This window comes from Syngnathus leptorhynchus, chromosome 21, assembly GCF_054491065.1.
Source record: "Syngnathus leptorhynchus isolate UIUO chromosome 21, UIUO_Slep, whole genome shotgun sequence".
Taxonomy (NCBI): Eukaryota; Metazoa; Chordata; class Actinopteri; order Syngnathiformes; family Syngnathidae; genus Syngnathus; species Syngnathus leptorhynchus.
In genome coordinates this window covers 2,994,970-3,022,858 of record NC_141215.1, presented here as the reverse complement: position 1 = coordinate 3,022,858, position 27,889 = coordinate 2,994,970, and the positions used below count along the sequence as shown (strand labels likewise).

General features: G+C 41.6%; 3 protein-coding genes and 1 long non-coding RNA gene across 7 annotated transcripts in view; 3 read left to right on the top strand and 1 right to left on the bottom strand.

Annotated features, from left to right (window-relative positions):
- LOC147040117 (uncharacterized) overlaps nucleotides 1-27,889 on the bottom strand; it is an 81,063-nt gene that overhangs the window by 51,150 nt on the left and 2,024 nt on the right. The window contains exons 1-2 of one of the 2 annotated variants that reach the window (XR_015063058.1): nucleotides 11,609-12,377; nucleotides 5,650-5,760 (exon numbers count right to left, since the gene is read on the bottom strand). This is a non-coding gene — a long non-coding RNA (uncharacterized LOC147040117). Of the gene's footprint in view, nucleotides 1-5,649; nucleotides 5,761-11,608; nucleotides 12,378-27,889 lie in introns of those variants that run through there. The other variant, XR_015063057.1, reaches the window with a different exon arrangement.
- Nucleotides 854-10,453, top strand: gpr37b (G protein-coupled receptor 37b). Of its 2 annotated transcripts, XM_085901633.1 has the most exons (3): nucleotides 854-2,196; nucleotides 6,781-7,597; nucleotides 7,969-10,453. In XM_085901633.1, exons 1-2 carry the CDS (start codon nucleotides 1,216-1,218, stop codon nucleotides 7,594-7,596), a joined length of 1,797 nt encoding a protein of 598 aa, XP_085757759.1. In that variant the 5' UTR covers nucleotides 854-1,215; the 3' UTR covers nucleotide 7,597; nucleotides 7,969-10,453. The 2 variants fall into 2 exon arrangements, with proteins under 2 accessions (XP_085757759.1, XP_085757758.1); XM_085901632.1 differs by having other exon boundaries at nucleotides 6,781-10,453.
- LOC147040119 (homeodomain-interacting protein kinase 1-like) lies at nucleotides 13,427-15,519 on the top strand. 2 transcript variants are annotated; one of them, XM_085902505.1, is made up of 8 exons: nucleotides 13,427-13,513; nucleotides 13,836-14,158; nucleotides 14,230-14,411; nucleotides 14,482-14,605; nucleotides 14,681-14,812; nucleotides 14,883-14,945; nucleotides 15,016-15,197; nucleotides 15,259-15,516. In XM_085902505.1, the coding sequence occupies exons 1-8, from the start codon at nucleotides 13,507-13,509 to the stop codon at nucleotides 15,344-15,346; spliced, it is 1,101 nt and encodes a 366-aa protein (XP_085758631.1). In that variant the 5' UTR covers nucleotides 13,427-13,506; the 3' UTR covers nucleotides 15,347-15,516. The 2 variants fall into 2 exon arrangements, with proteins under 2 accessions (XP_085758631.1, XP_085758630.1); XM_085902504.1 differs by lacking the exon at nucleotides 13,427-13,513 and having other exon boundaries at nucleotides 13,533-14,158; nucleotides 15,259-15,519.
- On the top strand, nucleotides 25,672-27,235 carry tmem229a (transmembrane protein 229A). The gene has a single exon (XM_085902480.1). It carries the CDS (start codon nucleotides 25,831-25,833, stop codon nucleotides 26,821-26,823), a length of 993 nt encoding a protein of 330 aa, XP_085758606.1. The 5' UTR covers nucleotides 25,672-25,830; the 3' UTR covers nucleotides 26,824-27,235.

The following is a 27,889-nucleotide window of genomic DNA, read 5'->3' as shown; positions in this document are numbered from 1 at the left end:
CAATTGCCCATACTGGTTTTCAGAGTCAAAGCGGGATGGTTGCTTGGAAGGAAAAAAAAAAATGGAGTCAGTCATCTTTATTTGACGACTAGAAACATTTATTGTTGAGAGGCTTGTGAGAATTTGGACAATTTAAATTTACCACCGAATTGAATGGAATATCGAATGGAAAAAACAAGGCACGGTGATATCAGCCGTTCTACGCGGAGGATAAAGAATAGATGCATTATTTTGTATACATTGTGTACATATCTACTAAAACACAACCACGACGTTATTCATTCACGTAACTATGTGAGGTTTACATTGTTAGCTTTAAGATAGCATACATTATATTTCAAATTGTGCGTGTGGGGATTGTACTGTGTTGAGAGAATAAACTGTTTTTTTTTTAATTGTCCCCCCCCCAAAAAAAATATCAATAAATGTCTGCTGTTGGAATTTTGGATGAGGTTCTTCAGGTGTACCTAATAATTCCTTCACTTTATAGCTAACACAGCGCCTCCTATGCGTGATTTTTTTTCATGCATCAACACGGGCGTGGCTGCTACGTTTGCCTGAAGCATCGACAGAATGAGGGTGTGTGTGGGGGGGGGGGGTCTGCAGCCGTGGTCTGCCCGGGGGTCTTGTGGATGCTCTAGTGATGAATGAAGAGTGACAGATCGGGGTTATCCGCCAGGGGAGTCCATTTTCTTTGCAGTGCACGCTGAGATATAGCAAGAAGAGAGCGAGGCGTGAAGAGAACCCCTCCCCTCTTCTACCTCTCTCTCTCTCTCTCTCTCTCTCTCTCTCTCTCTCTCTCTCTCTCTCTCTCTCTCTCTCTCGTTCGCTCTCCACTCCGATGCATCAGTGAGCTTCAGGCGGCTCCACGCCGCATTGCCGCTGCTCCATCTCACTCAAGTCACACACACAGGGACTCAAACAGTGGACGCTGGATTTAGGGGATCTTCTAGAAGACGGATATGCAACACATTCCCTCCTTTTTCTTCGCTTGCCATCCCCCGGCGATGCTGATTCCAGATGCGGCACAACCACATATTTGGATGTAACCCACAAGTTTGCGCCTCATGAATGCAGCAAATTGTTTGTATTTTTCCGGAGTGAAACGGAAACTCGTCGGAGCCGTGTCCGTCATGGCTGTTGACTGAATGGAAGAGCAGAAGAGTACATGAAGGTGCACTTTCCGGAAGTCCGCAATCCCCCCCCTCCAGCACGATGCAGATCCTCTCACCCGGGATGCTATTGGTGTTATTCCTCATCAATGCACAAGTGTGTTTGTCGGTGACAAACAATGAGGGCGGAAAAGAAGTCCTGATCCCGCACCCCGTCGGGACTTCCAGCGGCTCATCCCGGGATATTCGGCAAAGCAAAACCAGAGACCGCGCCACAGGTGAGACAATCATCCCAGGGACCTTTAACTCCACGCGACCATGGAAACGAGGGGTCGCGGGAGAAGTCAGGCGCTTTGCACACAACAAGGACGACTTGAATAGGACGCTGACACCCGTGGAGGATGCTCTCTCCCATTGGGAAACGACGCACCGCCGTAGTAAGAGGATCAAGTTGAATGGCGGGGTGAGTGGTGCGGGCACACCGGCAGGTGGACACCACAATGCGCTTAAGACCTTCTCAATGGGTGGAGGGGGGCCCGCGGAGGGAGATCGACACAGGAGGGGGACAAAAGAGGAGAAAGCTTGGAAGAGGGGGAGAACCCGTCCAAATAAAAGCTCAGCTCTGGCTCAGCCTCACGCGTCGCCATGGGAACCCGTCCCCAAGCCGGTGGCCCTCACGGCCACCGACGCCCCCTTCGAACTCTTCACCAGGAAGCCCGAGCTCTTCACCTTCCGGGAGGAGAACCCTTGGGACGCCACGCCGATCACGCCGCCCGGCTCGCAGGACTTTGGCGACGAGATCAAGAACCCGTTCTACCCGGTGACCAGCGAGACTTACGGCGCCTACGCCATCACCTGTGTCTCCGGGGTGATCTTCCTGGTGGGCGTCGCGGGCAACGTCGCCATCTTGTGCATCGTGTGCCAAAACTACTACATGAAGAGCATTTCCAACTCGTTGCTGGCTAACTTGGCTGTGTGGGATTTTGTGCTCATCTTGTTCTGCCTCCCCATGGTGGTCTTCCATGAGTTAACCAAGTCCTGGCTGCTGGGGGAGGTCACCTGCAGAGTGGTGCCGTATATGGAGGTAACATTTGAAGTTGTAGTAACACCTTTCACCACTAGTTGGTAGACTTTGTATCCATTAGAGAAGAGGAATGAAACAAAGTGCCCAAACTGCAGAACTCCAGGTTCCAGTTTTGACTGTCCGACCCTCCCTGGCTTCCTTCCACATTCCAAAAACAAGCTACATGCTAGTTTTAGTTTACTACGAAACTATGACGTTTTTTTACTTTTAAAACAACCACATAACTTTGCCTCAAAATCTGTTAGCTTGATGCTAACACCGAATAAAACAAAACTATAGACTGGCTAACAAATAGCATCTATTAAATTACACGACAATATACATTTCAAAACACTAGCGTGGATGTATTATTTTTCACTCTGTATTTGAAAGGGCTGTCCCGGATTTGGATATTGGACTTTGTGGTGTCAAGTTTCTTTACCTGTCATGAAAACACATAGTAACTAGCTTAGTTATGTTAGCCAATAAAAAAGGACTTTGGTTTGTATGTTTTTGCTAGTTTTGGAGCACAGCTCCCACCCGCGAGTAGACCTACAGACGACCTTTTCGCACAAACATCGTTAATCTGGGACTCCGTCACCGCCATCTGTCATTTGCTCACACAGGTTGTTTCCACCATGTTGATTCCTGACGCTCATCACAATTCCATCAGTGTCATCTGACAGGAGACGATTCCCTTTTGTGTTTGAAGCTGATGTTTTCATTTTTGGAAGGGCCGTTGTCATAAAATGCCTCGGGGTGGAAAGCAAATTAAGGTGGCGGTTTTAAGGCTTTCGTTAGGAAATGACGGGAAAACCATTGGCTCAAGGGAGCAAAATGGAAATCAGGATTCATACGCTATCTTTACAAATGCATTCATGGAGTCGGAAATCGGATTTGCTAGCTGTATAATACAATGCAACAGGTGGCGCTATAACCCCTGGCAGTAAGAAAGCCATTGATGGAAAAGGTACAATATGGCAATTTGGATAATAACTTGGCCAGGAGGAAGATCAAACAGCCCCCAAAAATAACAAACAGGCCAGGAAGCATTTTGATAGCCACGGGGGACGGCGATTGTTCTGGCCCACTTAGAGCTACGTTGACAAAATAAGCTCAAGGAAACATAATAGCGACTAAAGTCGAATTTTGTGCTTGCCACACTAGTAGGACACGTCAACAAATATTTAGCATTCAAAAGCATGACAGGATGATAATTGGCGAAAATGCCTCTTATGGATTTTTTTTGAAGCAATTCCCTTTGGATGAATGTGGGCGGAGCAACACACATATTTCTTTCCATCTGGCTTAATGCTAATTGTCTCGAATTATCGTCTTGGAACACAAATCTAACAATTCCCTCAAGGCGTGTGAAATCTGAGGTGAATCTTTTGGCAGTTGGTAAGATTGACAGCGGCAGTCTTACGACATAATCAATATGTCATTATGTCAATGACGGCGTCATAAACATACACTAAAGTAATATATCATATGGATTTTCACATTCACATTATGAGACCCAACACAATAACAATAAATTGTAATATATATATAAATATATATATATATACATAATAATTTTCAAATGTATTGATAAAATTTAGGTCAAATGCTAATAAAAGATACTCGCTTAGCGTTATTTGAAACAATGCTACATTTTTAGCAAGTAAGTTCAAATGTGTTTGCAGATATGATGAGACATATTCGCAAGTACATTCAAACGTCTAATTTTTCAATTGTGTTTGTTTTGCTACTTTCGGAATAAGCTTGCAGCCGCGTCGTGTTGTTTACGCGACATAACCGCCATTGTCGGCAGGATTTGGAAACATTCACTGGCTAAGTAGTACCGATCAGTTGTTGTTTTTTTGACAAGTGATTGACAGGTACGGGCGTGGTTTACGGCCCTACCTCAGGCAAACTCGGGCATTTGACAGTTTGACACGTTCCGATTGGCAAAGGAATTCGAATGACACCTCTTGAGTTTTCTCATATGTACCGGCAGCCATCTTGTGTGTGCATGCAAAGTTTAGAGGGGCATGCTTATCCAGCAGATGGGCCGAATGGCCTTCCCCGCTCTGATCGTTGCCCGCAGCTATTCTCCCTGCATCAGCTATCTGTGATTAGACAAAAGCCTCAGGGGGGGGGACACACACTCTCGCTCGTGCAGTGTTGTTAACGCATATGGCCGCACCCGCTTCATTTTATACGCCACACGCTATGTCTGATGTCGTGACCTCGCTAACGTCGCTAATTAGATAGTATTTAAATAATTTAGCTTAGCCCTCAATTGCGGTTTTAAATAAGGAAACAATTGAAGGCCAAATTGATCATTGAGAGAATGCGACTGAAATATTCATTAGGTGATTTGCTCAGTCGGAGAAAGGAAATGTGAATCAAGTTGGAAAGCACATCTGTCCGCTGCGACACCTTCCAGACAAACTCAGACAACCTGGAAAAGTGACTTTAGCGGTAGCTACGCTCACAAGGCAAATGTTTTTTTTCATATCCGAGGGAAATATGCCCCAGACCATGATGTAATTTAATGGAGATGGAATTTATTGTCCAGAAGAAAGTGCCTGGGAGATGCAATAAAACACAGGGAGCGGCATCACTAAATGGGGCTTTTGATATTTGATCTCAGAAGAGGCTCTACTTAAGCTAATTATTGTATTTCACTTTGTTGCACACTGTTAGAAGCCTCAAAGCAATTCATATAAAACATTATTAGAGCGATAATAAAATCTTTAGCAGCTTTCTCCACAAGTGCTTGCTGGTGTGTGGTAGACAAGTACAACCATATGTTTGTTTTAAGACTAGCTAAGATTGGAATAGTTTAAGCTAGCGATGCTAACCACTATTCTTAACCACAGCTATCTGATTTTGATAGACAAGATGTAAAAACGGGATTAGTAGTTGCTCAACTTAAAGCTTTAAACATCAATGCGGAGTAAAGTCTAGTTGACTAATCAATTCAATCCCTAGTGTATACTTTGTTTTTATGTCTGATGTTGTACAGTACTTTGTATGCAATATATTGAGTAACATTTTATTTGGCATTGCAGGACTAAAACTACCAAAATAAAAAATAAACAGGTAAACGTGAACATAAAAACATATCTAAAAATACATATATAATTGAAATATTAAATTAAAAACAACTATAGGGACATAAAAGCAACACATAATATATAACACAAAATAAATATAGAAATATGTAAATATAAAAAAATATAATAGCAAAATATATAAGAGAAAAAATATGTCAACACAATTAAATATCAATTTATATTGATATTTTAATTTATATTTTTAATGAGATATATTTCTTTTTAGTTCCGCTTTTATTTATTTTTGAGTTTGCCAGTTTTGGTTATGTTTCATTAAGACAGTGAGTGGAGGTCCCTGGAAACTAAAAAGTATGAGAGTATTCCTTTAGAACAACCATTAGGAGTTATAAAAAAAAAAATTACATACCATTTTATTGAGAGTCCGCAGTCAAAAGAGGTCATTTGAGTTGACCCATTTGAAGCAGCCTATTGTCAGACATACCCTGGCTGGCAGATGAATGTTGGTTGAGTTAGGCCTCTATGGTGACACACAAACAAAGATGACTTTATGTATATTGCGTGCACACTATCCCCATTCATCACCTGATAACTCCCATTACGACTGACATTGACAGCGGTCACATGGTCAAGCAGGCTCCACCAGTGCTCATTAGAAGCCAATAAATAACATGCAGCCTTTGTGGCACCGTTAATCGGCTAGTTAATGACCTTTTATTAAATAAACGTACAAAGGGGACACTGGCTGTCGGCAACACCTGCTTTTCATATCAATGACCGTGATGTGAAAAAAACATGTTGGCTGCTATATTCTGAGCCTCAGGCTAATTCGATATATGAATACAGCATTCATAATAAGACGGGAATTTTGGAATTGAAAATAAGGCGAGGGTTTGAGCTCCTTTTGGACAGCTAGGCTGAGTTATACCTGACTAAAAATAGCCATTCCAACGAATGAATTATACACGAAATGTTCTCGTTCTTCCATGAAGTAGACACTCGTCCAGTCATGAAATTTTTACAGTGGATTTGCATGAAGCCACAAAGTGGACTGTAGCTTCAGGTTGAGGGTCGAAATAAAAATGGACGTCTGATTTCAAGGCAATGTGGGGACAGGCTGGATTAGAGTGCCTTGTCGTTGAGGCAACAGAGCTCTCGTGCGTATCTGTCCAGGAAGTTAGTATTTCGAGAAGCAAAGCCGAGGCTCAGTGGGGCCATCTGGGATGCTGGCTGTCGTAATTGAATTTGATATGACGGGAGGGACTGTTGGGGGGAGTGGGTTGAGAGGAAGGGATGTTTAATTCGGAACGAGAGGGTGAGGAAGTAGTAAAAGTCATTGGGAGAAAAGCCAGAGACGGAATGACTGGAGTGTGAGGAGGCCGCTTCATGAGATGCTTGCTGCAAGGACACACACACACAAATTGTATACACACTCCAGCTGCTGTTGAGGAAAACTTTGAAGGCTGTTCATCCAACCAACATCTTGAAGAGTCTTTCTCGGTGAAGGGATTCTGAGTCTGTTGTCTCTGCTCCCTTTCAGGTGGCCTCGCTGGGCGTGACAACCTTCACGCTATGCGCGCTGTGCATCGACCGCTTCCGGGCGGCCACCAACGTCCAGATGTACTACGAGATGATCGAAAACTGCACGTCCACCACCGCCAAGCTGGCCGTCATCTGGATCGGAGCGCTCCTCCTAGCGCTGCCCGAGCTGCTCATCCGACAACTGGTGACGGAAGAGGCCGAAATCCCGGACGAGCCTCCCGTGGAGCGCTGCGTGATCCGGATCTCCACCGCCCTCCCCGATATGCTCTACGTGCTGGGTTTGACGTACGAGGGCGCCAGGCTGTGGTGGTGCTTCGGTTGCTACTTCTGTCTGCCCACTCTCTTCACTATCGGGTGCTCGCTGGTGACGGCGCGGAAGATCCGGCGGGCCGAGCAAGCCAGCGTGCGTAGCAACAAGAAGCAGATCCGCTTGGAGAGTCAGATGAACTGCACGGTGGTGGCGCTGGCCATAGTCTACGGAGCTTGCGTGGTGCCCGAGAACATTTGCAACATCGTGTCCGTGTACATGGCGGCCGGCGTTCCCGAGAACACCATGTCCGTGCTCCACCTGCTCTCTCAGTTGCTGCTCTTCTGCAGGGCGGCGGTGACACCCGTGTTGCTGCTCCTGCTGTGTCGCCCCCTGGGCAGGGCCTTTTTGGACTGCTGCTGTTGCTGCTGCTGCAGCCGCACACCTTCATCCACCACGGCCAGCGACGATAACGAACACGAGTGCACCACCGAACTGGAGCTGTCGCCGTTCAGCACCATTCGCCGGGAGCTGAGCAACTACACGCCGGCCGGATCTCACTGCTAAGGTCTGTTTGGTTTCCTGGCGCATGATGGAAAATGGTTTGCCGAGCAGAAAAGCATCACGGCGTTCCCCCGCTTTATCAAGGTTCAGCATTCGGAAGCTAAAAGATAGCAACCATCGGCTAAAACATAACGAAGATGCTTCTTTATTAACCGTGCCGTAAATGGGCAACCAGAGTTGTACTGAAAAAATTTGTCATATTTACTTGAAAAAAAAAAAAAATCCTAATAACTAAGAAAATTGTGATGAAGAGAGTAAAATTCAACAACAATTTATTAAATATATAGATATTATATGAATATATTAGAAAATTGACTTAGAATTTCTGAGGAAACCTGAATAAGATTTTGTCAAGTAAACATCATTTTTTTTTAGGTGTGGAGTCAAACTTCATCTTTTGAGAAACCCAACACAAAAATACTGCAGTGTGTGTGTTGTGTGTGTGTGTGTGTTTGTACCACTATTGGAATGGGTGGTGGAGAATGCGTGAGTGTGCGTATATAACTTTTTTTAATTACTCTTATTGAAACCACTCTTAACATTCTTTTATTTTATGCTTTAAATGTATATTGTTTTCAAATTCAGATTTTAAAATCCAGTGCTATTTGTACTTGTACAAAATTATTGTGGGTTAATTTACAGGCTGGAACAAATTAATGGCCTTTTCATTCATTTCAGTAGGAAAATTCGATTTGATACGAAGAACTAAACACCCGAACCAGGTCCCGCCTCTAGACAAATTCTACTCATACTAAAATAACATCCAGTATTTTCTCTATATTTTATGCTTGCATTTTTTTGTGTTCACATACATTTACAATGTTTTCAAAAAATACAATTAAAAGCATACTTTTTGTTTTGCCTTGGCAGAGGTCTAAGCACGGAATCAAAACAACTCAGTTAATGCCATTCGGTAAAAGCATCCAGTCGGTTGACACTGCCTGACACTACCACAGGACTCTGTTTACATATAAAATCTACTGTAATTGTTGTTACAAGGTGACGGCAGATTGTTGTGGTTTTTAGCTTGCACGTTGTGTTGAAATCCCCAAAAAAAAAACAAAAAAAAAAAAAAGCAAAATATTTGATACAGATCACATTTAGGACGTCAGTACAGTAGATTGTGCAAGTGTACTTAATGAAGTGTCGACACTGTACATATTAAATCAACATTTTACCGTGACATTACTGGGCTGGTCTCAGAGAAGCGTTAACAAATGAAAAGGTTCTCAACGGACTTATGAAATGGATCACGATGGAATATGAAACACGCACTCAGCATGGACGTCACTGACTGCCCACTAACACTGTTGTATCATATTACGCCTTGCACTTGGAGGGGTTGTATATATTAGAAAAAAAAAAAAAAACTGTACACACTTTGGTGCTCTTATGATGAATGCGCTGTAAACAAGAATTCAATCAGTACCATTTGAAGTGCACACTTCATTTCTGGTATTAATTGTGTGGATTATACACAAAAAGAGAGTCGAGTGCTACCACAAGCATGCGAAACAGCGCCAAAGCGGCGACTTTTAAAGAGTGTAAAAATGAAGAATCAATTTGTGTATTGTATTGTAAATGTTTTTTTTTTTAATGCCCTGAAAGATAAATTTGAAAATATTGTCGCTCATTACAATCAAGTCAAGTGAGGGGGAAAACAGCCAAAAATGTATACTTACATTTATACTTACGATCGCCCCATAAAAAGACGTAATCAAGATTTTTGACGAATTAAAATTGATGTTTTATCTTCATCAAATTTGTATGTTGTTAATTTTTTTTTTTTTTTACAAAAGCGTTGAATGTGGAGTAAAAATGTTTGACGAGCACATTCTCGCAAATTTGCTCAAACGTACTTGTTAGCAAAATGCTACAAAGATTTAGCATTTAGCTTACAAGTACATTTGGACATTTTTGTGTCTACGTTCAAACTTATTTGCCAATGAAAAGTTTTTTTACTGCACAACTGGCAGTTCCACGCATCCGTAATATATTCCCCGAGATACAAGAAAAAGCAAAATCAAGCTAAATGCTACAAACAAAGATTTAGCATTTAGCTTACAAGTATTTCGACATTTTTTTGTGTCTACATTCAAACTTATTTGCCAGTGAAAAGTTTTTCCTGCACACTTTACTTCCACACATCCGTAATATCGCCCCGGAGATACAAGAGAAAGCTAAATCATAATTTTTCGCACTTTGTCATTATCACTCCATGTCCAAGCAAGAACCGTATTGATTATGGATCATGCAAGATTTTACAAAGGTCTGACTGGTGCAAGATTATATTTCCCTCTCACTGCTAATTAGCAATTGCCTCCTGAGGATGACTCGTGTTTTCTTCTTAGACTGACCAAAAGAAATAAAAACAGGCCTTACGATAATATCTTCTGTGTATCACAATCAATTGATGACTTCACTGCCAAACTTTCTAACCGTCTTGTGGTAGCAACCGTTTCGAGCACTCACATAACGAGGTCAGTTTGTCCAAAGTCGACAATCCCAAAGGTTGATGGTGGTGCTATGTTCAAACCTGATCACAAATCACACTCATTATTACGATTCAAGTCTGGATTTTGTGACTGAAGTCAAACTGACCTTTTTCCGGGACATTTTTCGCAAGGGGTTGGGCAGATTCTAAGTGGCTCGGTGTGTAGTTTTGTGCGGTTTAAGGTGTCGATGAAGTGGTTCTTGTGGCATACAATATGTATTCCCAAACTGTGTGAGTGTCCTCTGTCCATAATTGGTGTCTGCCAATGTAAGCACATGCACTGTTGTCTTCAACCCCCGCTGGCTGGTTTCTAAATAGCTTTTTATATAGCCAAAAACTGTCACTTTGTCTATCAAAGAATGGAAAAACTGTACATTAAAATCCTTAAATCAGACTTAAGTTTCTTGTTATCACTACAAATGAGTGTTTGTTTGTATCAGTTTGTAAAAAAAAAAGACACCCTCTTAAAATGGGGAAATGGCTGTGGTCAGAATTTAGCAATCGCAGATAGACTAATGCTAAATGCTCATGTTTCCCTAATTAATTTTTACCTGACAAGTTGAACAAAACCTTCATCTGTGCTTGAAAACAAAAAAAAAGGACAGGAAAAACCTACTAAAATTTATTTGGCGTTAATCAGTTGCACTTCACATAGTGGCAGGCGTGTGCTGAGTCCTTTTCAACAAGTCTTTGAATGCGACAGTCACAGGCTAATTAAAAGAGGGTGTGCACACTTATGCAACAACACTTGTTTAACCTCCAGGTTAAAAAAAAGATTTGAAAAAATTCTGTCATAAGGCCAAATTAGAGTTGAAGACAAATTGAAATAATTTGTCTTTAAAAAAAAATGCTGTTAGCTAATGCTAACTAGAAAAACACACTTTACACTCTACTTTTTGTGACAAGTTGTCAGTCCGCTGTGGCAACTCCTTCTGAGCTCTTTATTCATTCTATTTAAAGCAAAGCAATAATCCATGTATTCCTGTTAGATACCATATCGATACTGCTGTGCCACTGAGGTAAATAAACTTACGATAAAAGCTGGCCACCAGGAAAAGTAAACGCTTGACTGAAGCATATTCATTGATGGATCTTAAGTGTGTGTATGTGTGTGTGTGTGTGGGGGGGGAGCATAAGACCTTCAACACAACACATATACACACACCACTGCTGCAATAACAAGTTCCATAAATGCCCTTTCTCATACCAGGGAGCAACTAATGAGGTTTTTGTTACTTCAATATACTTTTTCTCTTTTCGATCTAAACAGCTGGCAGTCCGGTAATGATACGTTGGCGAATCCAAAGAAACTAAATAAATATTTAATACGCTCCAAAGGTGACAGACCCCAATTAAATTATGCAAATTGCCGTCATATGAGTAAAGGTAAAAGTTCTTTTACTGACTCATCCTCACTTGGAATTTGAATTTGACCATGTTGCAATGATAATAAAAAAGTGTGTCAGTTATCCAAACATGCAAGGTCTTTATTATCAGGAGAACCACAGACGGACCACCTACTGATGATGACTTGATGGGCGCTCGTTATTGCCATGGTAACCGGCAGACTGATCATTAGAGAGTGGTGATCCTTCTCCTCGGTGGCCTTCCGTGCACATCCCCTTCCTCCATTTTGGGAGATCTCTCCCCCTACTTCATCCTGGAGGTTATCTTTTGACTTTTAATCGACTACATCTGTACTTTGACTCCCTTCTGTGTTAATCTATGTTCCCCTTCCTCCGTTTCCCCATCTCATCAATAATCACCATTGCTAGTTTTAATTACAGAAAGGAAGACTAATTGAAATCCCAATTAATGCCCTCCATATTGTTAGAGGGAACCGCTACGCTGCTTGAAAATCCGATTTTCATCAAGAGACTAATTTTACGGAGTGATTACTTGCATATCTGTATTAAGGGTGGTCAATTTCAACTGCAAATGGGAAAATGCTCACAAATAAACGTCGGTTTTTATAGCTGGAGGAAAATTTTAGTTTTAACAGAATAGAACTAATGCAATTTACACGAATTGGATTTTAGTCGGATATAACCGTACTGGGATTGATTAGGAATGGATGTCATCATAATGCAACACTGGATGTCATAGAAGGTGACATCGTCATATTATGGGATGGAATTGCCTTCAATTTATGATGTAAGGTGTTAGTTTTAAAATAGGAGTTTTTATGAGGCCAATACAGATTTTGTTTTTTTTGGGTTTAGGGTTCAGTTTAGTGTTAGTCTTTGTCGTTTTTATCTCGCTAATTGACAGAGTGGATCCGTTTGAGAAGCTTCAACGGACTTTTAATGATGAAGCTTTGACTTTATAGAATTAATTCTCTTACAAAAATATATATGTATGAATTTACAGAAAAAATAAAAATCTAAAATATACACTCTAGCCACCTTTCGGAGGCATCCAGTAGCGCTCAATGCTACTTTGCACACAACAGGGGGTTCCTTTTCTTCTCCTGGACCTACTGAAAGCCCTTTTTACATCATTCAAACCAACCCAAGTCTAGAAATGCATTGATGACCTCAGCATACCCCGCTGGGCATCTTCTGGATTTGCTCATGCGTACCAAAACGCAAACACACACACAAAAAATGTGATCAGGATTTAAATTACGCTTTCAGTAACCGACAGAAATGATCCCGGTAAGGCCCACCAGACACCACTAAGGCTCGAAAACAAAAATGGCTATCGGCTGCTTTAAATGGCAAGATCCAAGCCGTTACTTCAAACAATGCCACTTTAAAATCCTCGAGCTTGTATGAAAAAGGCAAAGCCACCCGCAGTGTGACAAGATCCCCATCTCGACGGATGGGGCGGAGCCTGTTCTGTTGGTGAGGTGTGACTGCATGATTATTGCACTCAAGTCACAAGCAGCGCCAGACACTTCTCCTGGGGAGGTTGGCAGTCGATGTCTTAAGTGCAGTGGATGCACCAGTGGGCGAGGACTAGACCAATTAGGTTGACTGGGAGAAAAAAAAATGTCTCTTTGTGTCTTCGGTTCATTCATAAGCATACCATAATATAGCTTACAATTCGTGTCATTTATTTAAATTCGAATGTACATTACCCATACAGCAGGTTTTCATGCAAGAAAAATATAAATCTAGATAATTGACGTCTATAGCCGTCAATGGCAGTGAATGAGTGAGTAACAAACTTGGTTCATTTTACAAAAAAAGTTCAAATGTATATATTTACATATACTACCCGTGGCGACATCATGCAATGATCGCACCTCTCCGATTGCTGATGCCCGGAGGGAACGTTGTCGATGATGTCATCGTACGACATATTAGAGCTGTGAGCGTCCGAGTCGCTGTGATGGAAAGAAGCCGGTTGTGGCTGTCCAGCCTTTAGCTTTGTCAGTTACACCGTTTTACAAGCTTCTGGACTAGCGCTTTATCATGAACCGTGAGTACGGCCACCGCCAATCCCCGTCGCTACGTACTCTGTATGGCAGACTCACCTTCAAACAAACTCAGTGACCTGAATCCACAATTGATTCAGCCCAATTAACCGAATAGAAAATCTGTTCGTTTGTTAATGGAATGGATACGTGTACAAAGACCATGCGCAAAAGAAATTAAGTTTCAAGAACAGCCTAACTCGATAGATGACATGTCAATATTATTCCACTATGCAGCATGGAGTGATGAAACAAGTTCATCTGAAAGTGTTTTTGGTGAGGAATTAGATTTGGAAGTAGGGAGTTTAATATGTTCCCCGTCTGCAGAATTCATGGTGGAGAGTATTTTGGGATGCGGGTCGTTCGGAAAGGTGGTCCACTGCAGGAAGCTGCCCACCAATGAATCGGTGGCTTTAAAAATCATCATGGAGAAAGAATTCAACTGCGATGCTCAGAAAGAGGTAGAAACCCTGGAGGTGCTGAAAAACTTCAATTTGGAAAAATATAACATCGTGAAATGGTACAGCTCCTTTGTCCACGAGGGCCATTATTGTCATGAGTTTGAAAAGCTAGACATGAGTCTTTACCAATACCAGGTCACAGTGAAAGAAGCTTTGGAGCTCAAGGAGATCCGTCCTATTCTGCAGCAGGTTCGATTCCGTCGTTGGGATTATCGATTGAATTGACCTTTTGAAATGACCGTAATTCTTCATCGTTTCAGGTTGCTTTATCCCTGCAACTCCTGAAAAGCTTAGGGATCGCCCATACCGACCTCAAACCGGATAACATTATGCTAGTGGATCACATCCATCAGCCACTGAGAGTTAAAATCATCGATTTTGGTACAGCCATTTTGATTTCAGAGAGGTGCAAGGGCTCGGAACTTCAGACGCTCTGGTTTAGGTGAGTGACAATCACGATGGACGATAACTAGTGAGCGGGAAACGGTACTAAAAATGTCAATGTTGTAAAGATCTCCAGAGATTCTTCTGGGTGCTCCCTTCAATGAGGCTATTGATATCTGGTCTCTAGGCTGTATTGCGGCAGAACTGCTCATGGGCAAGGCATTGTTCCCCAGTAGTGATGAGTTTGACATGGTGAGTCCAGTAAAACCTGATTGATGACCTAGTCAAGAGATAACATCTGTAAATGTAGATGTATCATTTCACTAGATGAGACACATACTTCGAGTTATAGGAAAGCCACCAAAACATCAGCTGAATTCTGGAGTGTACACAAAACAATTTTTCCAACATTATTATGCAAGATCTGAAAAACGGAGACCAAGACTATGGATGTTTAAGGTATGGATGGATTTTTGTATTTAGTACAGCTTCAGAAATCTAAAATGTATTTTTTTTTTTTTTTTTGTAGGCCAAGCTGTACAGTTCCTCTTGCATACCCTGCACCCTTAACAGTCTATACGAACTTCTGGAGGTAAGATATCTAGAAATGATCCCAATCGCAAATAAGAAGGAGTGATACCTGACGTTTCTATCTTCGTGAGGGATGCGATGGATTGACCGGAGAAGACGCGAGAGCTGACAACCTTGATAGGAGGAGCTTCGTTGATCTATTGGTAAAGATGCTGCACTTGGATCCCAATGGGAGGATCAGACCCAACCAGATTCTACAACATCCCTTTATCACCATGAGCCACCTTGACGGAGATTTCAATGACTGCCAATAGTAAGAAATCGTCTTGGATTGCCGGAGAAGTGATGTACAAACTCATGTGATTGTTTTCTAGTGTTAAATCCTGCTTGGACCTGCTGAGCGGGCATTTAACTGAGACCTCGTTGAACCAAGGAGACTTTCAGACTTCCAGCGCAGTGTGACGACATTATTGGACCATCAAGACTTTTGAAACGGAAATACCCTCGAATGACCTTCGGATCGTCCCGTAAATTTTCAATTGGATTCAGTTTTGGGGTTTTGGTAACTGACTTTCATGATGTACGACAAATAAATACTTATAGGTCTGCTCTGAAGTATAATGGAAAAAATTATATTCAGTTCCAGTGCTGCCGTTCGAAAAATCGACTTTATAATGGAGGTAAATTGTTGAGAGAGACTGAGCCTTACCTATAGGAGCACTCATAATTGAGTGTCACGCATCACCGGATGTCAAATTTAATTCCGATGAGTGCTTTGTAATCCCTTTTCAAACACTTTTATTTATCTCAGTCTGCCACACAGTCATTGGTAATACCGAAACGTTTTCTGCCAATTCGAGTTTGTAGACAGTGACTCGGGGAATAAGGCGGCATCTGCGGACCTCAAGGACAACACGCAGGACTGACACAAATGTCAAAAGGAATCGTTGCATTGCCTAAATGCCAGCGTATCTCCGCCCACGTCACCTTGTCAGCATGTGAGGGAATAACAGGAAACACTTGAAGGAGTATTTTCCACCCGAGTAAAGAGTTTAAAATTCAACCGTCAACCCATAAAAATGAAGCCCTGAGCAATTGTTCCATCGTGCCATTGCGATCACTGACCTCGATGAGTCAACATTTTGCTTATTTGCTTATTCGCTCTGTTAAAACCAGTGTCATAGCCTGTACGCTAACGGTAGGCTAATCAGAGCTAACACAAATAGGCCATGAGTCCCTCTCGCTAATGCTGTTTGCTAGGACTGGGAACCCCTTGGCGACCACAAGGCGACATATTTAACATATTTTTACAGTTTTACTCAAGATATCCTCAGGGTTGATATGGCTACTCGAAAAAAAAATGTTAGCTTAAAATCATACTTGACTGATTCTGAGTCAACCAGGTCTTGGTAATCGGGAAAGGTTGAATCGACAAATCGATTTTCAAAATGACTTGAAAAACCGCTTTTAAATGACGTTAGTTTTAGGATTATTAGTTTATAAAAATGGACCAGACCAGTATGACCGCCATCTTTGTTACATCCTTCTTTAAAATCTCCCTTTCATTCTCTGGTTTACCTTCCACCTCACCGTTTGAACAGATTAGTCAAAGTCAACACACACATTCACACACACAGAATTCTAATCTGTTTATAGCTGCCAGTGATTCAAGCAAAATGGATCAGGGAATCGGGGACCACGGCCAATGAAACGGAAGCGGCCTCATAGCAACACGCAGATAGACGACGCTTCTCCATTTTTAATGCGGTACAGACAGCTTGACCTAGTATTCCGGGCACTTGTGTGCTTTTGATTTTATTGTTCATGAAAATGTTCATGTATTTGGATGGCACTCCACCCTCCCACGATGACTCAAAAAAAAAAAAGTCATGTCGTATCAACATTTTATGTAGAGTGCTTATGCTAGGCGGCCTACCGGAATATAATTTTACAAATCGAATCATAGGAAAATACATCAGCTGCCCTGTGACCGATTTTTGACCTCCCTCTGGGGCTCACTTTTGCAGTGGCCCACATCTACGCCAGCTGCTCTTGCTACAGCTTCCAACTTTAAAACACATTGTTTTGGCAAAGCGTACTCCTGTTGCCAAGTCAACGTCGCGTAGTGGTAAAACGGGTTGAAATAAACACTCTCAGCACAAAGAAGGCAGCTCGTTAAAATAACATTGAGCGGGAAGCTATTAGCTAAAACGAGGTGGCTTTTTTTTTTTTTTTTTACCCAGATGCAGAATATTCTAAACTGTAATGAGATCCCATAAAAGCTCGACAACGGACGATTTGATCTGATAAGATTTGACAGAGATAGAAGCAGCCGAGCATGGTAAATGGAATTATTTTAAATTGCTGTCTAATCTTGATCAAATATGAATGAAATATTAAACGGCAGTCCAGAGAACCTCAGATTTTTTAAACGCAACATTATTTATCATATATTGCCATATTTGTCATAGTTTTCCTGTCTTTTTCTAGCATAAAAGTACATCAACAAATAACAGCCTTGTCATATCCATCTAGAAATTGCATTTGTATTATGCTTTAGAATCCAAGGTTATTTGGTTGCTAAGATTTTCAAGGTATGCACATAAAAATAGGATTATTTACATGTTTTTCATGTGTGAGTCACAGGAAAAATGTTATCACGGGCAGTTTGAAAGACTTAATGCAACCTACATTTAAATTCAACATTTTCGTACTGCCTGAAGAAATGATTGCTGTACAGAACACAAACTTTCCTTGAACGAGTTGAGTTGTACGAGTCTACGTTCTCCCTCGGGAGCTCGTTGCCTGGTAGCCTATAGGAGGAAGCGTAAAACCAAATCGAGCACAACGAGCTGTCATAGTACGGCTCTTGTTATTGTGTAGCAGTTGGCGTTGAGCCGTGTTAAAAAAGGAAAAAAAAAAAAGATGCATGGGGGATGTTACTGTTTACACCAGGAAGGAAGAGATTGTGTTTCATCGCTTTACTACGGGTTTCACAAGCTGCAAAACGGAGGTCCTCATCAATTATGATCTCTCACACACTTATCTGTATTGTGTCAAACTGATCCGATACTATGACACCCGATACTCTTAACCAACCTGTAATATACTATGCTATTATGTCCTCCTTGGGTATGAGGTGTGCAATTTGGTTGACATTAAAAAATTACATTTGAATAAAATAAAATAAAATAAATAAATTTAGATTTAAATTAAATGTATTGTAGGATAGACCTTTCAATATATTTGTTTCTACAAGTTTTGAATAATGTTTGATTGTATGTAAAAGAAGTGTTGCAACGTTTTAAACAATAGTTAATTCAAATAAATACATTTTAATGAAGATTGAAAAACTATTAAGGTACTGTCAAGTGTTGCTACTCGGAATCGACAAGTACTCAAATGGAATTGTACGTCAAAAGGGTTAAACTGGAAGAATACCCGTTTGTGTGTCTGTGTGTATCCGTGTTTGTGTTGGGTCGTGTGGGAGTGATCCAAACGGACCGGTCAGTTCCCTGTCACCGCATGCACACGCACGTTTTGCCCGGGCAGGCCCACTCGCACGAATATGTAGATTTTTATCGATACGCACACACACACACCGAGTGTACAATCTAGTGACAAAGGGAGGCAAGTGTGCAATTTGTGAGTCAAAGCCGCTCTTGTTCGCACAACACAAACACACACTTGGACAAAAGACGAAGGAAAAACAGGAAGGGAAGCTGTAACTTTCCACTGAAGCTTGGCCATTACCCGAGTTTACTTTCTCTTCCGTGGTCATGGCAGCCTTTGTACAACGTGTGTGTGTATGTGTGTTACTTTGTATCCTGTGTAAAAAAAAGATGAATGCGGGAGCCTCATTGCAAAATAATGGAATAAAGATCATACGTTCAAATTACAAGTCACTTTTCCAAGCTCTTCAAATGATCCAATATTTGTCTCAGGTACAATTACACAAAAATGTGCTCCGCACGGCTATTGCCATAGTAACCACAAAAAAATAAATAAATGGGCTCCTTTTGAATATCATTCCTTGGAAGATTTCACACAGTAGAAGCCGTCAGTAGATATGTTCGGAGATCAATGAGAGAGCGGCAGTGGGAGCATGAAAATCTGCTCCCAGTGTTCCCAGCTGCGGCGTGAGATGGGAGGGAGGGGAGGGGAGGGGAGGGGGGGGAGCTGTTGCTAGGTGGAGTCGGAGTGGTGCTTGTCAAGCAGCTTAAGCCGGGTTAACGACACTTGAAAAGCAAACGTGGGTGGACCTGGATGTAATAATGTAGAGGAGTATGGAAATGACAGAGGGATGGAGAAGAGGTGGTGAGAAAAGAAGTGGGAAGAAAAGCGCATATGGGAAGGGAGGGGCGATCACACAGTTTTACAGAGAGCCAGAAAATTAGGAACAATTGAATAAGACCACTGGTAGTATTCACCATATTGCTTTTTGTGAAGATAGAGAATTAAAAAATAAATATATGTATTTATTTTTTATCCGGTAGAAGATAGGACCAAGGTGGGGCGCAACATCATCTTTCCCACAAGAGTCCGTCCCAGAAATTTGATAAGAATTAAATTAGCGCCAGGATGGAAATCGATAACGGCTCCGATTGGCTGTTAGCTAGCTTAAGCAAAGCAAGTAAATTCAGCTTGAGAGCTGTCGCTAATATTTAGCCGCTAGCACACAGGGCAACGAGCAGCTTCTCATTACCGAAATTGCTCAATCTCAATTACAAAAGGCAGATTTAGGGTTTGTCCATAGCAGCAGTCGTGGAAATAATGTTTTCATAGCCATTCCGCCCGTCGGATTCAAACAAAGGTTTGCTTTGCGCGGAATGATTGTTCATTGATTGTGTAGCGGATTAGGACGTGCGTTTTCCTTCATCTGCATTTGTGGGTTGGTCAACTATGCGACCGAGAAGCTTTTAAGATCTCACGGGATAAGCCAAATGAGGGAGCTCAAAACAATAATTGAAATCTCTTTTTCTTTTTTTTTTTTATGTACCAAATCTCCTCTCCAAATTGCTTTTAACACGATACCCAAACAACTCGCTTAGTGGTTGACAAATCTAAACTTGCACATACCTACCCGCTGGCTGCGGGCCTAATGGACTTCACCATGGCAACAACAGAGGCTGACACAGGTGGTCCGATATATTTGGATGCACCTGAGCACGTACGCACGTACGGGTTGTTTCCCAAATAAGGGAAAGTAGGAGAATCTGTAAGTATTACGCAAACGCCCTTGGTCAAATGGAGTCTCCGTCGCCTTAATGCTAACAGACGAGGGGAGATAAAAGCCATTAGAAGCCGGGGCTGGGCAGCCAATTGGGGAGAGAATGGGGTCACGGGCTAATTGGACGGGAAATACATCGGCCTGATTTGTGCACAAGCACGTGTGAGCAAATGATAGCACCTGAGCACAAGGATTAACACGGACGACGCAGTGATGGATGGAGATGTTGTTTTTTCACTGAATACTCAAGCTAAAGAAAAACAAAGTCATTTGGCGAGGTTTTAGAAATATTTGGGTCCATCCATGTTGATTGAGTAAGTTCCACTCTGCCTTTTATCATATGGAGTTCCACAGGGGTCAATCTTAGGTCCTCTGGGAATTTTCTTCCGCTTATTTGAGGGCCCATTTCTTACTTTTACTCAAGTCCTATTATTCTTATATGTCCCCATTGATATACAAAATGTATTGCAGCCACTGGATTACATATATAGTATGTAGGATGTACTATATAGGGGACCTGTGTAAATACATGATAAATTACTGTATTTTCCGGACTATAAGGCGCACCTAAAAATCTAAAATTTTCTCAAAAGCCGACAGTGTGCCTTATAGTCCAGTGTGCCTTATATATGGACCAAATTCCTAAATTTAAACTGGCTTGAAGCATTGTGTCATGAAATCAATCACAAGTGGCTCGCTGAAGACTATGAATCAAAAAGACTATGGATTATTATTTTGTGATTATAAAAATAATTGTTGCAGCTGAAATTGAAATAAAAAAGATAAAATAGAGAATGATTTGATTTGGATTAAAACTCTAACATGATGCATTCATGGTGCGCCTTATAGTCTGGTGCGCCTTATATAGGGACAAAGTTTTAAAATGGGCTATTCATTGAAGGTGCGCCTTATCGTCCGGTGCGCCTTATAGCCCGCAAAATACGGTAGTCTCAAAAGGCATATTTTTGCCTTGTCACGTAACAAGAATCTAGCACGTACACACAGACACGCACTTTATACTGAGGCCTGGATGTATTTCAAACCCACTTTGATCCAGCAGATTTCTGAGGGGTGTTTTAAGATTAGAGGGATAGTTGGAGGCAGATATGGTGAACACTCCTCCCTCACGCTCTCGTTATCTGCTGTTGTCTCTCTTATTCTCCCTTCCTGTCTTTCTCGCTCATGATGATTCAATTCAGAATATTATTCCTGCGTTATGGGAGAAAAGTCAATACAAAGGAAAAGTGGAATCAGGCAAGACTTATGAATGATTAATCAAGCTCAGTGCCGCTTCGTGACCGTCTTTTAGCACCTGAGCTGGAAATAACGCTACGACTTTTTTTTTATGCACACTACTTGATTATGCACTTTCAAAGATGTGAGAAGCAAGTTATTTATGCATGAAAGAGAGACAAGGAGGCCAAGGTGACATGGTGAATGGAGGAAAAAGAAAAAGTAAGAAAAATGAGAATGTGAACAGAAGCACATGGGGGGGGGGGGGTCAGCGGGGAATGATGGATTAAAGAAGAGATTGATGTATGATTTATGGATCTTTTTGCTTCATGTACAAAAGAAATGAGCAGCTGGGGCAGCAAAGCTCAAGGTTGAATTATTCAAAGAAGTCGTAAGGTAAATACCCAAGTCGACACGCTCAGGTCCGAACGTGTCGACTCGGGATCCGTGGCAGATGGAACAGGAAATGTGTCAGTGGGTCAAAGGCAGACGTCGGCACCCCGGCGCCAACTGTCACCTCAATTAACCCCGGGGGGGGAATTGGCTGCTATATTTAAAGGCTACTAGTGAGTGTCGGATCCCCCCACCGATTCCGGCTGGAGTGACTTGGAATGAAAAATAGGAGATGAATTTCGTCTTATAAACACATGATTATTTTTTAACAACCTGATAGCTTCAACCATCATTCAATTTAAATATTTGCGAAATTGTCGGACCCCGGTTACCACGATACACCATCCGAATTGACATCAGGATTATGCTAATCCAAATTGAACAGTGAATTTTCATCTTCTGATTGACAGCGGGTTGGTACTTATGCACAAACACAATAATTTCTGCACTTAGTGCCGTGTATGAGGAGGGCGTCCATGTGGTGGCTAAGGAGGCCCTGCTGTCCATGTGCATGAGACGAATGATAATTTGATCATTAAAGAACTCGGATTTTATTCACACAAGATTAGATAGCTAGATTGCTAAAATACGTAGATTAGATTGATTCGATAAATTGGATAGATAGTTAGCTACATACTGTAGCTACGCTAGCTTTGACTTTGTATGCTAGCTAGCTAGCTTGCTACATAGACAGAGCTAAGTAGTATTATTTTTTTTATGTGAATTATACTGGTCACCGTTTTATTGCAACATACTTTTTAATTTTTGCTTGAATGTTTTTATCAATGTAAAATTCTACACTGAGCTACATTATATCAATATTTTTAGTTGTAAACAGCTAAATGTTGCTAGTCACACATCTGACACGGCACTCCAATAGAGCAATTAGTAACACCTCTGGATTATCACCTCTAAGTACCAACTTGTCACTCCTGTGACATTTCACTGTTACAAAAAAGAGCCGGTGCCGCTAAGTGTGTGTTTGTACACTCGACAGACGAGCAGACAGCAGCGTGCGTGGGTGAAGTGATGAAGAAGTGTGCGAAAAATGGCGGCGGTGCCTGAACGGCAATAAGGAGGAAAAGAAATAAAAGAGCAGAAGTGAATGGCAAACATGGTGGACAGATGGAGGGAGTCAAATGGAGCCACTGCTGTTCCCATTTCAACGACTTTGACCTCATTGGGAAAGACGCAAATGTCATCGAAATGTCGGCGAGAAGAAGAAAAGATTGGAATGAAATTTATTGTCACATTTGTTGCAGTTTTGTTTCGAAATGTGAAAATCACAGGCCTCTTCCTCCTCATTTTTCTTGTTTTTCTTTCATCCATTCCTCCTCCAACTCATCCTTCAGTGATGCATTGGATCATATACTGTCTCAGGGGAGTATGATGTAACTTAAGATTACTCACCAATATGCATATGTATTTTTTTTTTAATTTTGTGGAGGATCTGAGACATTTTGACACCACCGAGTTAAAGATGGCCTCTCATCTCCATTCCACCGTGGATGTTTATTAAAAGACACACTTTGGGCTAAAAATAGACTTAGCAGGAGTCATCTTCAATCGGCATGAATGTTTTGTGTTTGAGGCCTCTGATAATATTATTTCGATTCATTTTCTATATACTGGGTGCCTGGAGCGAGATTTTTTTTCACTTAACAGCAAGCAAACTAATTAAACTTTCTTTGACACCCATGTCAATTAAAAGCCGTACACACTCAAAGTCATAGACACATAAAGATGATGAGACAAAGACAATTATTGCGTTTGATAATGTTTTTTTTTTTTGGGCCAATTCCTTGATTAATCAATGGGAGTTGATTATCAACTTCTAATAAATGCTATTATTTCAATTTCCTTGCTCAACTCAAAAGTCATGTGAAGGTCATATTGCTGTCCTCCCGGCGCCACACTTGATAGTCAACTTCCCACGCTCTGCCTCGTCGTCCGTCTGGACGCGTAGGAGTAGCGAGAGAGCGGCAACAACATCAGCAAGTGTCCATATGACTAAATGCCCGAGTTGACGTCAGGCTCGACCAATCGGAGCGCGAGTAGGGTCTCCGGTAACCCATGGCTACAATCTCCCACAAGCCCCCTCGGGGGGGGGGGGGGGAACCAAAGAGGACTGTGAACAGGATGTTGAAAAGGATGCACAAAAGGCTGGCAGTATACAGTTTCAAGTTGACAATAAAAGCTGAAATAGCCCCGCCCCCAAACAGACACCTTTCAGTTCAATTGAATCATACTCGGAACAATCATGCGCTAGAACGTGGAGGCTGTCTGGCGGTAGCTAGCAGACAGTGGAGCGTGTCGCTGATTGAACAAAGAGGGGGGCGTACGCCGGCGCCGAGTATGACAGGTACCAGGAAAGGTCAACAAGGTGGAACAAAAGACTTGTAAATGTCGGTCGCTATAAAGTTGCCATTGACAACCGGGGAGGAGCTTGTAGGAATACAGAAAAATAATCTGAATTTGTTTTTTTCTAAGTAAAGTAGCTCCTCTGACTTTTAAAAATAATAATTTCCTGGTGGTTAACATAAAAAATGTAAATCTTTTTCGTAAATTTCAATGGCATTCGTAAGTCGAGCTAGCTAAGGTTGAACAAAAGCGTTTATGCTCTGAAGTATAAACACAAACAATCCAAGCAGAAAATGTGATAGAGCTATCACTTATGGAATATCTTTGGAGTTGATTATCTTTTCGATGATTCATTGATTTATCGAATAATAGGTTAACATTTTTATTTCGTATTAAAATCTATTACAAAAACATTCCCCCCAATTATTTGGGCTTAATTAATTTGATAATGATTAATCGTCGAATAATCGATTAATTTTAACACCGTGTCAGGCAATATAACCCAACAATAGCACAAACCAGGTTGTATTTAATGAATAAATACAAGCCACCAAAGTTGGAGAAGTTCATTAATTCAAAATGGAGTAGAAAGGTCGGATAAAATCGCCTCAAGGGACATAAAGACAAGTTGATTACAATATCGTCTTAAAAAGAAGAAGGGGGAGAGAAGAGAAGAGAAGCGGGTGTTTTGCTTCTTTGTGACACGGCGCACCCTCCTCGGTCCGAGGGGGTCGCTTTGAATCCCTAATGAGGGAACTGTTGAACGCCTCCCGGGAATAATGCAAAGCTTCTTTTGGGAGGAATGTCTTTATCCCTCCCTTCATCCTTCCCTCTAAGGACGAGGAACAAATCTTCAAGCGGATTTGAAATCTCTCCAGTGACGAAAACAGAACAATAAAAAAATGTAAACAATGCAAAACTACAAACACATTTTGTATTATGAAGGCTACACAATAGCACAAGGTCATCTGGCCATTCATTATTGGTAAAAAAAATTGAAGGAAATGGGTTTTGAAATTACATTTTCTGGACTCTTCAATCTAAGTGCACGGCCATTCATTTCCGGAGGGACTATAAATCAAGCTTCAGATGAAGACAGCTTCATCTTCAAGTCATTGGCCGGCTAAAATGAACCTAATGGAAAGGATTTGATGAGAAAATGTTATCGTCACGCTTTTGGCAGGCAGGCAGGCACCTTAATGGGATGTAGATGTGACTGGAGCGTTTGGCATACTGCTCTTGACAAGGTGGAAAATATTATTAACTCAAGCATCACTGATACATGTGAGCAGCCATTTTGCTCATGTTTCTGTGAATAAACACAAGATTTTAGGGTGAGGAAGGGGTCCGCCCAAGTTAGTTATTTAAAAACCTTACAATGCTGCCATCTACTGTTTAAATTTAGTACTAAAGGATAATGCGGTATTCCTTCCTGTCAAATGTGTCCGACTTCGTTTGCTATAAATTTACATCGGCTGGGTAAAAGGGGGTATATTAAACTCTTGTTGTACAGAAATATCCAACGTAGGTAGAAAGACACCAAATAACTTGTCGTTAATATAAGTTATAAAAAAAAAACAGGGAAGTCGCCAAAATCTTTTTTTCTCCGAGAGGTACCTGAACGCACCAGTAAGTCAGTGGTTGCTCGCGAACGCTGCGGTTACTGCAGAGGCTTTTTGGAAAACAATGTTGCGGAACGGGAAAACAGCAACATCTCGATGACTAAATAATGGTCCGTCGTTCCAGAGACAGTCTTCGGATCAGAACCGGTGAGTCCGGCGGTTCTGATGAGGCTGAAGAGAACGCACGGTGGCTGCCGCCATGGATGCGGCTGTACTTTTACGGAATGCACGGTGTCACCCTGGATGTTCTGCTTTCCTCGGTTCGTGGGGTTCTATCCGACCGGGACCCGAAGTTAGTGGGTTTTTCCTCACCGTATCTATGCGTGGTGCATTCACTGACCCACTTTGCGCTGGAGAAAGTCTACTCGAAGAAATGGTGCTTTCAGAGAAGGCCTGTGGTTTTTCATCTGCTGATTTATCCGTCTGTTTACATCGGGCTGCAGGTTCTGATCGAGAACATCAGCAACGCACTCACAACGCAAGTGAAGGTCCTACCAGGGACTCACTTGGTCCTCCATTACATCCTGGCTCTTTATTTTAGTCAGGTGTTCCATAAGGGGGTGTCTAAGCTGCAGTATCATCCCACCAGGGGAGTCCGTCCTCTCCAAAGCCTCCCCGGGTATATCCGCTTCATATTTTTTGGAATGCAGGGCTTTCTGGATGAGGTGATGTTCACCTCGGCGTTCAACCTGGTGGAGAAGCGAAGCCTGACGGGTCACACGTCCTTGTGGTCCTTCCTCATGTATGGCAGCTGTAGCTTCGTGGTGGAGAAACTCTACCTGCACCTGCACTTTAAAAGAGGTTGGGGGACTTGGCGGAGGCTCCCCATCTACATCTGCTTCATCTACACCTGGGAGCTATGCTGGGGTTTGTGTCTGAGGCAGTTTCAAGCATGCTCATGGGACTACTCACACTATTCGCACAACTTCATGGGACTCATCACACTCCTCTACCTGCCCGGGTGGGCCTGCCTGAGTCTCTATCAAGATGTGCTGTCTAACATCTTGCTCGGCATCAGGTCCACCGGAGAAACTCGGCGATGGAGCGTGAGCGGCGGGGAAGTCAACGGACGGCCTCAATCTCGGAAAAAAAGACTTTAAAATTGACGATTTGGTGTAGTTGTGTTCTTGAGGAGTAAAAAGGGAGACTTAACTCACGTGGTAGTCCACCATAAATTGCTTTTTAGCGGAATATTTTAGTGAGCATGTATATATTATTAAACCATACCAAAAAAAAAACAACCTTTCACTGTGATGAATAAAGCAAATGTCGGTAAATACAGTTGAACTAGTGAATGAATTAAGCCACTGAGTAACTAACTAACTTTTCTTTCATAAAGCTTCTCATCATGACAAATGTAGCATCAAGTTGTAACACGAGAAACTTGTTTGGAAAGCCGCGTGAGAAAGACCGGTTTCGATGTGACGACATCGAATTGCACTGTGGCGAAAAGAAAAAAAAAAGTGAAATAAATCAAATGGTAAATGTTCTTGTGTCTGGCTCTGCATTTTTATATTAAAATGTTCGAATGACTTAACATGATCATGAGTTACAATACGTCTAACACTCCTGTTAAGTAAAAAAAAAATCTGAACCTGTAGATAGATTGAAGCTCCAAATTTGATCAGTTATTAATTCAACAATTGCGCCCTCTAGTGGTTACAACAATCTCTGCAGTGCAGTACGTATTTATCAGTCGTTTTTGAAAACAACCTACTGTATTTAAACGTTGGTCAGTACATTGAAATCTGATTTTTTTAGTATAGAAAATCATTTCATGTTTGTCAGGATTCACAAATTTAACACCGCTGCAAGCAAACAAGAAAAATACATACAATTAATATTTAATTAATATTTAATTATATTAAATCATAAATTATATCAAATTAATATTTAATTAATTTAATATTTAAGTAACATTTCTCGATTACAGCCTCGAGAAAAAATAATGTAAAATGACAATTTTATCCATATTTTCATTAAATACTGTATGTTTGACAAATAAATCTTAAAATTCTTTCAATCTAAGTATTTGTCTACTATAGTGAAACGCTGCCCTCTTGTGGTTAATAAAATTATGGCTTTTACAAAACCGTAGACTTTTTTTAGTATTCTCTGACATGGCCTTTTTTATCACACGTTGTGGTGCCTATTGAAAGAAAATCC